The sequence below is a fragment of the Atta colombica genome, unplaced genomic scaffold (assembly GCF_001594045.1).
Source record: "Atta colombica isolate Treedump-2 unplaced genomic scaffold, Acol1.0 scaffold112, whole genome shotgun sequence".
NCBI lineage: Eukaryota > Metazoa > Arthropoda > Insecta > Hymenoptera > Formicidae > Atta > Atta colombica.
Genome location: NW_017259198.1, coordinates 1,193,169 through 1,208,894, shown reverse-complemented (window position 1 = coordinate 1,208,894; position 15,726 = coordinate 1,193,169). Strand labels below are relative to the sequence as shown.

Sequence of the window (15,726 nt, the reverse complement as noted above, 5' to 3'; positions counted from 1 at the left end):
AAAGAAATCCATTATTTTTGCATGAAATTGAATGGAAAAATAATGGATTTCTTTTTACTACACCTAATATGTATATATGTGTAAGAAATTTAAATTTGTAGTTTGAAGAAAACAAAGTATAAATCTTTTATGTTTCTTTTTTTTATTCTGTCAACATGATCCTTTATATGGATTCAACTTTCAAAGATAAATCAAATCGTACTAATATTTCGTGTGTTTTGCTAATGGTATCAGTATTACGCAAGACACATAAAATTTGTTAGTACGAATCGGTTTATATTTGAAGATTGAATCCGTATAAAGTATCATGTTGAAAGAATAAAAAAAGAAAAAAGATTTTCACTTTGTTTTCTTTACCGATTGGCACCGGTTAATTGGATAGCAAGGTATTATACGCCTCTCGCAAGCGAAAAGAAGAAAACGAAGTGGCCTACCTGGCAGAATGAGGTGCGACTTTCAACTTCAGGTAACACGTGACGGAACCTGTTACCAAAGTACCGTGAATAAAGGTCCTGAAATTTATTGCTTGCTGTTATGCTTTCGATTTTCTACGGTTAACAACACTAATATTACGAACAAAATGGCCATAAAGACGCAAAGTTGACAAAGGGGACATCGATATTTTTCATTGATTGCGATATATTTTCCCAAATGAGAACTCAAATATAGGATATTTAAAAAATTGTCAATTTTATTCAAACTGTCTTCACATGCATGTAGGCACCGTTTTGTCTAAAGGATCTATTTTTATCATCGTATGTGTAGGATTATTCGAAATATTTCTGAATAGAAATAAATATAAAAAACAAGATGTTGATCAATACTTCATCATAGAGCATAGATTGCATACTTTTCACATAAATCCAAATGTGATTATTGATAAAGATGGCAGAAGTTAATGATTAAATGCTGATAATTAAATAAATCTGCAAAACTGCAGCTGTAGTTAACAAATGACACGCATGATCCAATTTGTTTTAGAAATTCTTTTGTAGTGTGTAAAAATAGCGAAGCGAGGTATTAAACTTTTTCACTAGCCTGCCTTTCCTGTCATTGTAAATTGAGTCAAGTCGCAAACAATGGAAGTATTGCGTTAATGCATTATTTGGCTCTACGCTCGGATGATATCGCCGTCAGTGAATTTTAAATTCAATCCCGGTCTCGTTCGAGCGCGGCCGTTCGATCTCCTGGTCGTGGACCGACGACCACGACCATCGTTGGGTTCCCTCGTAGGTGGACCTCGGCAAGTCTCGGGCAAACTCGGTTGCTCTCGGTAGACAGGCCTGCTCCGACCCCAGACGACCCATGGCGATGGTAGCACACAACTGGTTGTGGCTTTCACGAGGCAGGCACGCCGCGCGCTCTCGATGAGCGTTCCGCTTCGCTCGCACCATTCCGTGTTGCTGCACCGTTTCTGTCGATTTCGTTGTACGCGCGTCCCTCGACACGCATCGAAGAGCATTAGGCAAACGTTGAAGCAGCCTGGATCGCGCATTTCTCACGTGTGGGAGTGCCCCTGCGTCGGATATAACGCGCGTGCCGTGTACGAGCTGTCAAACGGGAGTCGGGACCGGCGCGTTTTCGCGCGGAATTGCACGCGGTCGAGAAAAAAGCCGTCACGTGCACAAGCGAAGTGGTGTGCCGGGGTGACTACCCCCGCGTCGCGGATTTGCATCGCGCGAAATATGAACGACGCGTGGGACAACTCGTAACGAGTGTTGTGCGGGCGTTCTCGCGTACAGTTGTAAATATATACACGAGTACAAACGTCACGTGGCGGCCAGGATGCTCTGGAGACTCGTGATATTGCTGTTCGTCATCGCGCGGCCAGCCGAGAGTTACTTCAATCTCTTCCTCAGCTTCGCGGAGGTTCACAGGCTACTGGGTAAGACGTTTTTGTTGATCTTTATAAGACTTGTAGGGCAATGGAGAGACGAGAGAGTAGGAGGCCGGTATTCGTTCAGCCGTTTCGCTGGTTATTGTCCTGCTACATTAACGAAGATCCGTGTAATTCTCCGATAAAGAAGTAATCGTTATGCTTGCTTTTTCTTTTATTGCTATTTATGTTTTTATATAGATTAACTGAATTGATTTATTGAGAGAAAAAATATGTAAATTGAAATATGAAATAAACAGATTTCTATGACGACATTAACTTGTCGATTTAATTCTATTGTACACGTTAAAGGCAATCAATTCGAAAAACCTACAAGACAATTTGAAAAAAAATTGCATTTGTCTAGTAAATAATATAAACCAATTGAGATTCACAATAAGCACATTTTTAATATTTAGATTTAATTTATAAAAGTTTAGAGAACGAGCATTAAGTATTCGAGCATTATGGAAAGCGATAATGAGAGAAGTTTCTTTGCGATATATGTGCTTATGCACGCAGTTTTCTTCGATGCATAACTTTAAACTTATCTCATGGAAGATAATAATATCTAACAAAAGAGCATAAAAAGAGAATCTTGCCATTGTCTGTCCTATTCAATATACTCTAAAGCGATATAAGATATCTAATAATGTTCAAATTTTATCGCACACAATTTACAAAGTCATATATTAATTTTAAAGCAATACGTGTGTATACGCATAAATTGTAATCATATACAAAAATATTATATTGAGCATTATTATTTCTTAAGCGGGTAAAAGTGAATCTTTCTTAAAGAGACTTTCTTTAAAGCTCAACTATTCTTCAAGGTTTTAAGAACAGAAAGTAATTGATTTATGAAAGCTATATTTTTCAAAATAACGTTTTAATGTAACGTTTTAATGAAGATACAAAGGTTAACCTCTGCAAACAAAGAAACTCAGACTTTTAAATTTCAAACGTATGAATAAACATAAAACAAAATGTTTATGCTTTAGACATAATTTATTTTTCAGTGTTGAATCGGTATTACATATCTTATTTTTCGCTTTGCGCTGTTTTGAACATCGTTTATATGTTTTAGCGTGTCTCTTTTGTGCGTTATATTTTTTATAATACAGCGAACAAAAATATGTTCCCATATTTTATAGAAAAGTAAAAAAAACACCGTATAAATGTTAATAAATTGTACGTCATATAAGGCATCTAATTTTATGGTCTGTGACACAATCCAGTCATAGAAGTAATGCAGCGTTAAAATACAGCTTTAAATAAAAATACCTATAATATTCGCAAAAGATCTATTCTATAAACCATACTGTCCATATCTCAATGAAGTCAGAACTACATTTTAGTTGAAGTATAACAGCATCAATTTCTTCCGAAGTTTTACGTGTTAATCGTATTCCTTCAACGAGAGCAAAACCTCGGACTTCATTCGTCCCTCATTTCTGTGCTGCACAGTAATAACTTCGGGTACAAAACCGGTATAATTTCAAGTATAAATCCGGTTAGGGACGACTTGAGAACAGGAAAATTGGCCGTCACGCATATCTCGTATCGGAATTCCCTTTTAAAGCGATCGTTTTCCACTTTGTGGTTATTCTCAACGTAGCACGCGTAATTATCAGATAGGGTTGTTAACGGCGTTTATTATCGATAGTGATTTAATTCGAACGAGCAGTTGCGGCAAACAAGACTGTTGTGATGAGGTAACTGGGTACAGGGGGATCCGCATCTTTTAAACCTCTGAGCATCTGTTATATCGAGACGTAGTCATCAAAAATCTATTTCAGATAAAACGATAAATGCTTGAAGCATACTGTAATTAAGTATTGGACATTAAATAATTGCTCGTCAGTAGCTTATATATCGCACCAAAGCTCTAAATTATTCATGAATAATTGTCATCACCGTACATGCAATTGTTTCATTAACCACGCATCGTAATTGAAGCATACCGCGCGTTGCAATGCATAATCAGCGAATATCAATAGCGGTGTGGTAGAGCGTTGAAATATTCGCCACGATATTATAGACTCGATGTATCAGACATTCTGAATTGTTGCAAGAGCATTCGAAGCTATTCATAGCCACAAACCATCTAACACCGACTGGAAGACGAACACAACCTTTCATTTGTCATCATTTTGCTTTTCCGTTACTGTCTCGCTTTCACAAGAAATTGATTTCATTGAACAAAACTAATTTCTCGTTTAATTCTTATTTTTAAAAATCCTATCGCAAATATACACAAGAGATTAATTTCAGCAATCTTGCCTATTATTACTTTTTAATTCATCATAACTCTGAATATATTTTTGTACTTTGCGACAAAATAATTATTCGAATTAAAAAACAAATATTAAAATTGTACGAATGTTGCATTTAGAAATATAAATTTTATTTTGAGGAAAAATGTATTGAATTTGAAGTAAAATTATACGAAAAATCCATAGATTTTATTAACGCTAAATATATTTTAGTCGAAAATCAGTGAGGAATTATGATGCGCGTTCAAGCTGTATGTAACAGAATTTTATATAATGCGCTTACTCAAAGAATAAATGTCGTACTCTCTTCTTCATATGCAGTAATCTTACATTACCATCCATTGAGCGCGATAAAGCCATTTCCTCTTCCGATCTGATCTATCCAGCTGTTCCATTCTCACGCTTTCAATCCTCTTTATCGCCATCGCACGTACTCATTGGCTTTCATTCGTGGGCCACGTTAGTCAAAAATCGTCGCGTAAAAAACGAATAAGGGCCACTAGAGACATGGCGACATGGGCTTTCCAATATTTCCTCGATAACTTCCACGACAGAGGGTAATTCGTTTTCGGACCGTTGGACCACGAAAAGCATTCGCTTCAATGCCTCTTATCGTGGGGTACGATAGGGATACAGAATGACGCGCGGGTCCTGCGACACCTGAACCCGTTCAGGACTGCCCTCGAGAGAAATGCGTTCGCGCGTGGGATTGCACGTTTCGCCTCTCGATCAGCATCTCGAGCACGTTTCGCACGCGTCAGAGTCATTGACTACATGCGGAAACACAATTTGAACCTCGACATGCAAGCTGTGTAAACGTGACGATTTGAGTTATAATACACGCGTCGTATTCCAGTCGAAAGAAAATTTTAATGAATAATATAAGAATTTATATATAATAAGCAATTTTTCAAAAAAACATCCTCCTTCCATTATAGAAAATGTATATAAAAATTTCGTTAGGCTAATGATAATATCTTTAAAATGTTGATTCGGAAAAAAACATGTTGAGTAAAGTTATATAATTGTAATATTGCGAGAGAGAAAAAGATTATTGTAATAGCAATAATATAAAACGAGTGATTATACGATGAGTTATATTGTTTCCACTTCAATAATTTATTACAACGCGAGAGAGGCGCGATCGTTGAACGTTTTAAATCACGCAAATGATGCGTTGTAATTAAAGATAAAGATTTATGGCTGCGCACAAAATTGCATGGTTGCAACTGGCCACACCGTTCATTGTAGCCGTGCATGCATATTAGTATCTGTCACAACAATCTCATTGACCTCATTGCAGCACAAACGTTCGGCAAACCATAATGTAATAAACTCTGCAGAATTAAATGATAAAATTATCAAGGTATCACCATACACGTTATAATTCGATTATATAATATTGCTATGTAAGTTATAATACAATTCAATAATTTAATAAATAATTTAAATCATCATAAACTTTCTTAAAACAAATATTTCCATTTAAATATTAAAGGATTCTTTCGCAAATTAAATTTCAAATAAAAATAATAAAGAAACTCAATTCAATTCTCAATCATTTCGATTATTTAACAATCTGTAAAATTAATTTGAAAAATTGTGTTATATGAATTTTATATGATATATAAAATAATAATAAAATATATGTATATGATATCGAGAGAAATATATAAATCTGTTACGAAACATTTCGCGTAACGAAACACGCATTTCTCGAACATTCGCTGTTATCAACGACGGATGTCGGGAAAAATAATTGCAATGCATTTAAATTCTCTGACGTAAGTTTTAATTGCACTACATGCAAATTCGTTTCTTAGATTATTCATAATTGAGTACGTTCGAAAGAGAAAGTTGCGCATTACGTGAACTATATATTTAAATTTTAAAGAATTTTTACGTAATTTGTCAAGCAATAAAAATTAAGAGACTATGTGAGATAACATCCTCAAAATATTTTTATTGTATCTCTATGTTTAAAGAATTCGTAAATTATAGATACATGTCGAAAGTGTGCAAATAGAATGCTCTGTAATGTCGACGCTAATAGAATCAACAAAGAAACATCGGCGCGATGTACCGATTTAATGTAAATAGATATTAATAGACGTTCTAGCCGGGTGGAGTTGCATTCTTTGAAGTTCACGCGTGGCGGTCAAATGCGATGTCTAAAACATGCATACCTACTCAGCCTAGTTGACTGAAACGACTCGAAATACACTCTCGTCAATATATGCAGATTCTACTGACAACGTGATAAGTCATTCTATCAGCGTTTTCAATCATGGCTTCATTGATCACGATGGGCCCCATCGAAGTCAATGTGTATATAGGTTCCCAATTCCTTCTACGAAACACAGCAGTAAATTTCTACGACTACATGACTACGCGAAAGCTACCTCGACCTCTCGTCCGCAGGAAACCTTGCGCGGCACAGCGTGGCATTATAATATACGAGAGGCGTAATAAAATATTATAACGAGGTCCTTGTTAAGCGACGGCGGCGTGGGGCGCTGCGCCATGCTTGCAGGACCGGCTCTAGTTTGTTTAGACACCGAATAATCGACAGTCATTCTTTTTCGTTTTGTTCTCAAGGGTCGCGCCCCTCTCTCTCTCTCTCTCTCTCTCTCTCTCTCTCTCTCCTCCTTTTCTTCCTTGATCCCTTCTCCGTTGCCTTTTTTCATACCTTCTCCTTTTTATCGCTTTCTCGTTTAGTCCCGAGTTCCAAGGTAGAAAGGCCAGTCCTCAGATGAACCATCCGATACCGATTTCAAAACGGTTCTTGCCTTGCAGTCCATATGGGCCTCGAGCTTTCCAAACCACGGTGGAATAAGGTTTCCAGTTTCCGTATTCCCTATAGAGTTTCCTGTTTCTTTCGCCCGTTCCCCATGATCGACCGCGGTCGAGAAATCGATCTCGATCTTGCACGTTCCAAACGGTTACCTGCGTATAATCGGGGATGAGGAGGAAGAATAACCTCGATGGTATTGAATATGAGAAGTGGCTGTCCGTTGTATAAATTCTTGGCCATAATGGCGGACGATAAATTACGCCGCAAGTGGTAAGCAGGTGGCAAAGACACGGTCTTAAAATTTGGAACTTATCTGGAAGCGGTGAAACCCCACATATGTCCGCTACCACTCAATGTTGGATCGTATAGCGTTAACTTGGATAAGATAACTCGGAATTTTACTGGTACCAAGTTACATTCTTCCTTCTCCGATTTCACGCTGCTCAAGGCGCGAAGTAAATTACGTTTAATCGCCGATCGATTCTCGCGATCGTGTTACTCGTCGTGTTCGTCGTCGTCGCAAGCATTGGGAAGAATACTTTCATTTCCACTTATTCCATTTCAAATATCCATTATTTTACTCGGGTTCTTCGCCTTTTTCATGTCGTTTTTTTAATACATCAATCGTATTATTCTGTTGCGACATAATTTTACTCCTTCGGGTTTCCTGTTTAATAATACCGAATGTAAATTCAATTCGATATTGCTGTTCTCGTCTTTCTGTTATATATCATTGCTCAGGTTACCATACATATATAACAATAATTAAGGTAGAAAAAAGAATTGATGTAATAAGATGTAAATAATTATTTTCTAATCTTAATATTGTATTTTTTTCACAATTAATAAAATCATATCGCTCTTATGAACTCAATTTATTTTTAATAATTCTCAACACATTATACTTTTTTAAAAAATTATTTTTTGACATTATAGATATATTATTCATCTATTAGATGAATAATATTTTTATTATTTTTAATTATTATTTTTAATTTTTAATTATTTTTAATTTATACAATAATGTAATGACATTGCAATAAAAAAAAGATTAAATCTATCTTTAGAACATATACATTATATTTGTGCAATTATTTAATCAAGTAAATTCTACTACTCTCCCTAACTTATTTGCGTTTACATTTTATTCGCAATACTATAAAGCAATACTATATTTGCCTATATGAAATCAATAGCACGACAAATATATTAAATGTACCGATTTGAACGAACGTCACCCGTCAGAAGGCCGTGTCAAAACACAAAAACAGCGTACACTCAGCCTGAAGCGTCTCTTCGTTCGTGTGAGTCCGGCTCGACCTTAGCTAGTTAGGGCCTGACAGGCCCATCTTGATGTTACTCGTGGAGTAGGGCCGCTTCAAAGGCCCCGACCAGGGCCCCGTGAAAACGTTTATGCTCGTACAATGGCGTAAGAATTGGTGTGGCTGTACTCGTCGTCGATGCGTACCTCGTGATAACGATGTGCATTAATCGAGAACGAACCGATGGAGTAACGACAAGAGGCCGCCGGTGACCGGTAGCGATAAATATCGCGATGGTCGATGAGACTCATTTCGGCGTTGAGAAACGCGTGGGAGTGAGAACGCAAGACTACAGATTTATAATGATCAATGCGCTGCACGAAGAGCGAAAAGGGGGACGTACAACGACGACGCGCCGGCGATGCATCTATCTATCTATGCGCGCGAATGACAGAGAGTGATGAGGTACGAGAGAGGGGCAGACAGGAAACGCGCGTGTACGATTTCAGGATGGACCGGGTCCGGGCGGATGCTGCGCCCGTGTCCGCATCAATCTTCGGCTCCTCGTTAAGATCTGCGCCTTAAGTTTTCACTTGTGTGTGCGCGCACGCGGGTTCGTTCGCTCGTTCGGCATCTTCCATCAGGGTCGCGTCTGTTGCTGTATGAGTGGGACATTTACATGAGATGTAGGGAGAAGAAACGGAACCCCCGTGGATTTTCTTCCGAGAAGAAAAAAGACAGCAGGAGTGAGAGGAAGATGGAGTAACACTGGGCAGTCTCTCGCGTTTTATTTGTTTTGGGTCGAAAGAAGGAAATCCTTGGAAAGAAAAAACAACTTAGACAACTCAGACACGATTTGCCGAGTCTCGATTCTTTGGTAATACGTGTTACTTTTCTCTCGCAAAGACAACAGAAAGTTCGAGCTTTGACAAGTTGGATTTCGTAAATTCCCAAAAATACATTGTGGCATTTTCTTTTCACAAAAAAAAATTAAAATTCAATTAAAAATTTTTAAAGTACCTTTGTGTAATCTTACTTCTTACTATAAGTACTATAAGTACTGATTATTTTTAATTTATATATTTTTTTATCTCGACCTATAATTAAAATTACTACAATATTTTTTTAAGTTAAATTTTAGAGATATTGCTGCACATTGTTGAATATACACGTAATATTGATAAGATTTGACGTTATAAAAACACACTATATATAAATATTGTATATAAGTATTTCTAATACTACTTGCCGAATAATTCCTAAGAGAACTTACAGTTCTCGTGCAAAGAAATACGATACAATTTGTAATTATGTTGTAGGCAGTATCAATCGAATCATCGTATAATGGAACTTTCGCAAAGACCTCGTTTGCCTCGAGGGTTTTCAAGACTGAGGGGTAAAATGAGTGCACACCCCAGGTCTCTGCCAATACTCTTCTGTGATAATTCTCGAGAGAGAATTTTCTCTCTTGAGAATTTTCACGGAAAGTACGAAAAGTTCACATTCGACAGAATATTTGTCGTAAAGCTTTGTTGATACCGACCTATTTCCTACATTTCTCGAAATGTAGAATACTCCCTCTTTCTCCATGATTCTTTGATCTCACATTGTTACACTATGCAAAGCATGCTGGAAATAATTAAAACTGCTGCATTTTTATGTCACGAAGCACAGGATATTCGACTGAATTGCACAAATATATCATATATATATTATACATTTCCGCGATTAAAACTTTTTATATTTAATCCAGTGATTCGTACAATCTTAAATAAAAAAATTAAAAGAATGCAATTATTCAATTTCAATATTTAGATCAAGGTACAAAGATCCGAAAGTAAAACATCTATTGAAGTTTAAATTTAAAAGCATTCGCGCGATTTTATTTTTAATTAACAGTTGCAATATTTGTTTTTTTATCTCTGAGTTATCTATATATTTTGTTCATTGCTCCGTACCTCCGGCAATATCCATCAATTTCTCACTGTTATCCTCGTGGGGAATCTTTTAATCCTCATCCGCGCGCGAGACCACTGCAACCTTCATCCAAGTGAGCCCTGAGTGACAGGATCTTAACGAGCATCTGCTCCTCGAAGATGAGTCGCCGTCTTTCATGGTCCTCTGCGGAAAACACTCGAAAGATTCAGTGGATATATGGCCCTTCTTAAGTTCAATATACGTGATTCTAACATTTCGCTCCATCGTCCTCTCGAACGTATTCGTTCATCCTTTTGCACATTCGGTCCGGTACTAACATCACAATCCTGCCCGAAGAAAATATTTTTCTAACGTCTATTCCACGGATCATCGATCCTTATAGAGGGTGACTCGGCAAGTAAGAATGTGAATCTTTCGTACTCACAAACAGTTTTTGACAAATGGGTCCCTAAGCGAAAGCCACTGTCATTCATGAATGATGAAAAAAAATATTTCATAAAATGTTTATTTTGTAGGAAAAGGAATGATTTCTCTTTTATGTCTCATCCGAAGTGATAAACTTAGTTCGAAATATGCCGTAGTATAAACATCGCATGATCTCACAGTTCACATTCGTATCCGAATATTGCATCTTGATGTTCGCTTTAATAACAACCGTGTCTGTAAGAGGATTATAATTTAGCGCAGACTGTTATCGAGTCTTGAAGTATATTTCAATATTAATGTTTTTTTTGTCTTCATCGAAATTGCTTTGTGTCGAACAATTCTCTAAATGATTTATCAGTGCGATTTATCAATAAAATAGAATTTGTTGAGCAGTTCGTGCACTACGAAGGTTTTACATTTCGAATGTCTTGTCGTGTTCCATGTCATCTCCATGACAGCAGACGAAATTTGAAACGTGTTCGTCGAATCTTATCGGGCCATCGGCGCCAAGAAGAGAAACACGCCGATAGATAACTTTAAAATTTCGGAGCCTGTGGTCTAGAGATGCCATCACATTTGGCGTCCACTCTGGGATTTCTTTTGGATTCTATAGCGAGGGATAGACCGTATGCTTTTACGTCATGTTCTCTTTCTCTCTCTCTCTCTCTCTCTCTCTCTTTCTCTCTCTTTCTCTCTCTCTCTCTCTCTCTCTCTCTCTCTCTCTCTTTCCTGTTTTTTTTCTTTTAGAACCCATGTAGGAATTGTCCCCTTACAGACTGCAGTGATAAATCGCGCTTGACAATCGCTCCATGCTGCCAGTGGAGAATCCTTTGGGAAGATTGATTCCTCTAGAGACGTTCCGAAGAGACATGTTCGCGAAACATGTGCATTTTTAGGTCAACTTTTTACAATTGTCAAAAAAGCTCGTTTCTGGCGCGAATTACAATGAAATGTAATAAATGAAATGTGTTTTAGAAAGTATATAATTAGTAATATATATATAATTAACATCTTCAACTTATACAATTTAAAAATAATATTTGATATTTCTCTCTCTCTCTCTCTCTCTTTCTCTCTCTCTCTTTCTCTCTCGTTCTCTCTCAATATTATGTAAAGAAATGTAATTATATTCGCTGATTGTAGACATTAATTTACATTTTAATCTTCAATTTTTTTTATATATAAGTATAATATGCTTCCTGCATTCATCCATATTAAATTCGTGAGATAAAATTGTTTCAAAAGAAAAAAGGTCTTAAAGAACTGAAAAACGTTCGCTATATGCAATCAGGAAATGAATCAGAATAATTGTGCAACGTGATGCGGCCGACAGCTCGAAGGATTAAATCCGAAGAAAGCCGTTTGAAACGGATCTAAAAGGATCACACGGATCGTTCCTTCGACTCGACGTCCTCGCAGGCTTGGCCTTAACGAGCTTCTTCGATCTCGTGTTACACACGAACGTGCTACGAAAGGGAGAGAGAGAGAGAGAGAGAGAGAGAGGGGGAGAGAGAGAGAGAGAGAGAGCCGGTTGTCGTGATAAATCCAGTTGTCGTAATCCTCTTCATGTCCAAGTCCTGATTGCCAGCTAGTGCTGCCATATGTCGTAGCACCGACGACATCTCAATCAGCCCACCCATCTGTCAACCCCTGTTAGTCGCATCAACGATCGTGGCTGGTGTCCGATATAACGACGTACTATACAGTCACATCTCGAACAATCACCACGAGGGTGCCTCGCGAATAATATTATTTTAGGTTCCGATGCCAGAATTGCATCCTGGTCCGGCGACGTTTGCTTGGTTTCTGCTTCGCTACTATTCTCTCCCTTCGACAAATAAACCTAAACCGCGGTCGTTATGTATGATGCATCGTTCGCAGGATCCATGCGGAGTTTATTCCACGCCACGATGCGCTTTGTTCGGGAATACTTGCCACTTCTGAATGTAACCACAGTAAGAATGGACTCCTGATCATAATGGATGACTCGCGGTTTGATGATGAATAACGTTTACAGAATGTGTATATATTGCCTAAAATATACTAGCAGTACCTCCATACTTTTACTATATTTTATGTACACGTAAAAGGAAAACTGTTACAAAAGTATATTATCAACAAGATTTTCCTAGAGATATTAATCTTATACCAGCAACTGGAGTATTTTAAGGCACCATGATTATTTTGATAAATAAATTTAAATCTATAAAAAATAAATAAAATACAATCCGATTTTTATAATGATAGAAAATTATTAAAGTTTTGACAAGTATATCGGAATTCTTTCAAATTTTTGTATAATCCGAGATAATAAAAAATTTATTCTGTTTCTCGAAGATTTCTGTTGTGATAGGAAAGTTAAAATTCATGTCGTCTGTAGAGGATTAAATTTCTTTCGTGAACTAAACACTAAAAATAGTCTCGTAAAAATAGAAATATAAACAAGTTTGTTTATACGAAGCATTCATGCATTATCCCATTTTTTCACAAATTTTATAAATCCGTCAATGTATTACAACTAACGAACGAGATTTTAAAATAAAGGAATACACTGAACTGTCGAACGACTTTTCCTTAATCCTTCCGGAGATCGTAAGCAATGTTGGGAGGTCCATTGAACGATCCCAGAAACGGCAGCCTAGCTAAAGGTTCCCCCTAAATTTTCTTCTGTTTGCATCTTATATACCTATCTTTGCTTCTCTTTAATGTTATTCTGGAGTGACTTATAACTGATGTCGTGCGAAGTTACGCCTTCCTGGATTTAACCTATGGCCCGAGGAGAAGAGCTCAGGGAGTAAGAGAAAGCAGATGGAAGAGACAGCAGGGAACAGGCTAAAAGACAGAGGAGAACTCGATGTTGGTCGAGGAGGTAGGGAAGGCAGTAGGAGAGAGTGTACAAACGACGCTCAGAACTTGTCCAGGACTTATGGGTTATTCAGGAGACCCCTGTCGGCACAGAGGGAGGGAAGCCGTTCGATATATGCTAAGCAGTCAGCCTCCTGCATTATATATATGCACTCGGCTTGCACGTGGATGAGGGAGTCGCGATATGTGGCCATGAATGCGCCAGGTACGCGGGATGTCTCAGAATTTACATATTTTCTAAAAAAAGATAAACACGGAGGTGATTATTTTAATATTAAAGCATCAATAATCACATGTAGATATATATGACTTGATATATAATTTTTTTTATCAATTTTATTAATTTACATAATTAGATAATAAATTGATCTTAATAAAAATTTGATTGACTCAACTATTAAGATGCTTACTGTTGAAAATCGATATTAACGAGGAAATTTATTTTAAGTTCGGATAAAGGATCCGTAATCAGGAGAAAGGGCGTGGCATCTGAGTCACCCTGTGTACAGACGCCCACGTCGTTTGCTCGTGATGGCGAAAGTGAAAAATATCTCGCGCAGCGGCAGCAGCAACACGTACGCGCGTGCCTGTGTACGTGAAATTGCGTGTACACATGCGGCGTACGTGTACGCATACAGATGCGAGCGCGTTATTAGATCTCTCGAGGCAGCGAGCCGAGATATCGGCGTATATGCCAGCTGGTGCTGATCTGGTCGTTAACCTCGCTCGCGAATCATTTTTGGAGCACGTTAACACCGGACTTTCCTCAGAAAACTTCGGTCTTTACGCGCGGGGCGGAATTTGTCATAAATCATGGTCAGTGCGGCTTTTGCGCTCGTTGCACGCTGAACATACGTCTGCAGCGACTTCGACTTTCAGATTCGGAATATCGAGATTTATCATCCTTTCCGTCACGTGATGGATGCAATTGCGAACCACCCCTGTGACAGAATCGACGTCGCAAATAAAATAGACATTCCTGTGAAATGATACTTCAATCTATTACAAAGTAAAAAACAAAGACAAAATAATAGATACATTTCAAAAAACGACATAATAATTCTTTCTAACAGTCTCGTCTTACTGATAGTCTTTTTTTTCTTCTTCTCAGTCCGTTATCTCTTGTCAGAGATGTGATGACCTCTTCTGTATGTCTATTGATGTGTGTGTCTATTGATTAAATGAGATAATTTTCAACGCCGAATCCGAACTGCCATAGCAGAAGAAATTGTCATGACAAAGATACTTGATGATTTGTCTTTTGAGAGATGATCAAATCAAAATTTGATGTAGATGGATTTTTGGCACAGACAGCAGCCATGCAACTCTCAATATCACGATCACCGTCTTATAATAAGAGAGAAATAAAACAGTATTTCTTTCTTATTATGGCCTGCAATATTCATTTAATCGAGTCTAATATTTAAGACTAGTTTAAGTACAGCCTTAAGATGTGATCATGAATCAATTAAAGAGCTGTATTAGCATCTTAAAATATTATTTTTAAGATGTTCTTAAAATAAGACTTGACTACGAATATTAGTCTATAAGTAAATTCTTTTATAATCTCGTTACATTCGATAATAGATCCATTCTCAATATTCTATCCACGGCATCCTATCGTTCACGCTATTGATGTATGAGACGCGACGGCATGAAACGGGAATCGACTGAAAATCGTGCGGACTGCATTGTGAGTAGGCGTCGCGTGAATCCAATATTTCCTGTTCCTCCGACCTGCGCCACCATCTGCATTTCCCTCTCTTTCTCCCTCTTTCTCTACCAATATTTCGCCTGTCTGCCTCGGGTCTCTACTTTTAAAAACCTCACCACGGGAGGATCTCGTTATATTCGTACCGGATTTCATATTCGAAAGGTGTTAGGTTTCTGACCCAGAACCATCCCCCCCTTCTTGGTCCCCTCCTCCGGTGACAGATCTCGTTTGAAGGCAATTCCGTATGGGCCTGGCACTTCAAGATTCGGTCTTTTATTCGACCAGTCTTGGAGCTGCACCCGTCAACTTTATTCAATATCGTATTTTGACAGCGGAGGACACATCACACCGCAAAATTTCGCGGTTGGTTTCGCGCCTTTACGCTAGGATGCAAGCATTCACTCGTTTTATTTACTCAATATTCATTTTTATTTTATATCATGAGCACATTCTCTATTCTTATTTCAAAAATTCTACTTAAGAAATAACGAACATATAAAATTTCTTTAAAAATTTTAAAATAAAATTTTATTGATATATTTATATCTTTGCAAAATAAAGACAATTTCTAAATT

At 37.5% G+C, this 15,726-nt stretch overlaps 1 protein-coding gene across 1 annotated transcript in view; it reads left to right on the top strand.

Moving 5' to 3' along the window:
• The first annotated feature begins 1,341 nt into the window (after positions 1-1,341).
• LOC108694039 (tyrosine-protein kinase Dnt-like) overlaps positions 1,342-15,726 on the top strand; it is a 23,467-nt gene continuing 9,082 nt past the window's right edge. Inside the window, exon 1 of the mRNA XM_018203291.1 lies at positions 1,342-1,885. Within this exon, the coding sequence (XP_018058780.1) occupies positions 1,786-1,885 (100 nt within the window). The 5' untranslated portion in view covers positions 1,342-1,785. The remainder of the gene's footprint in view (positions 1,886-15,726) is intronic.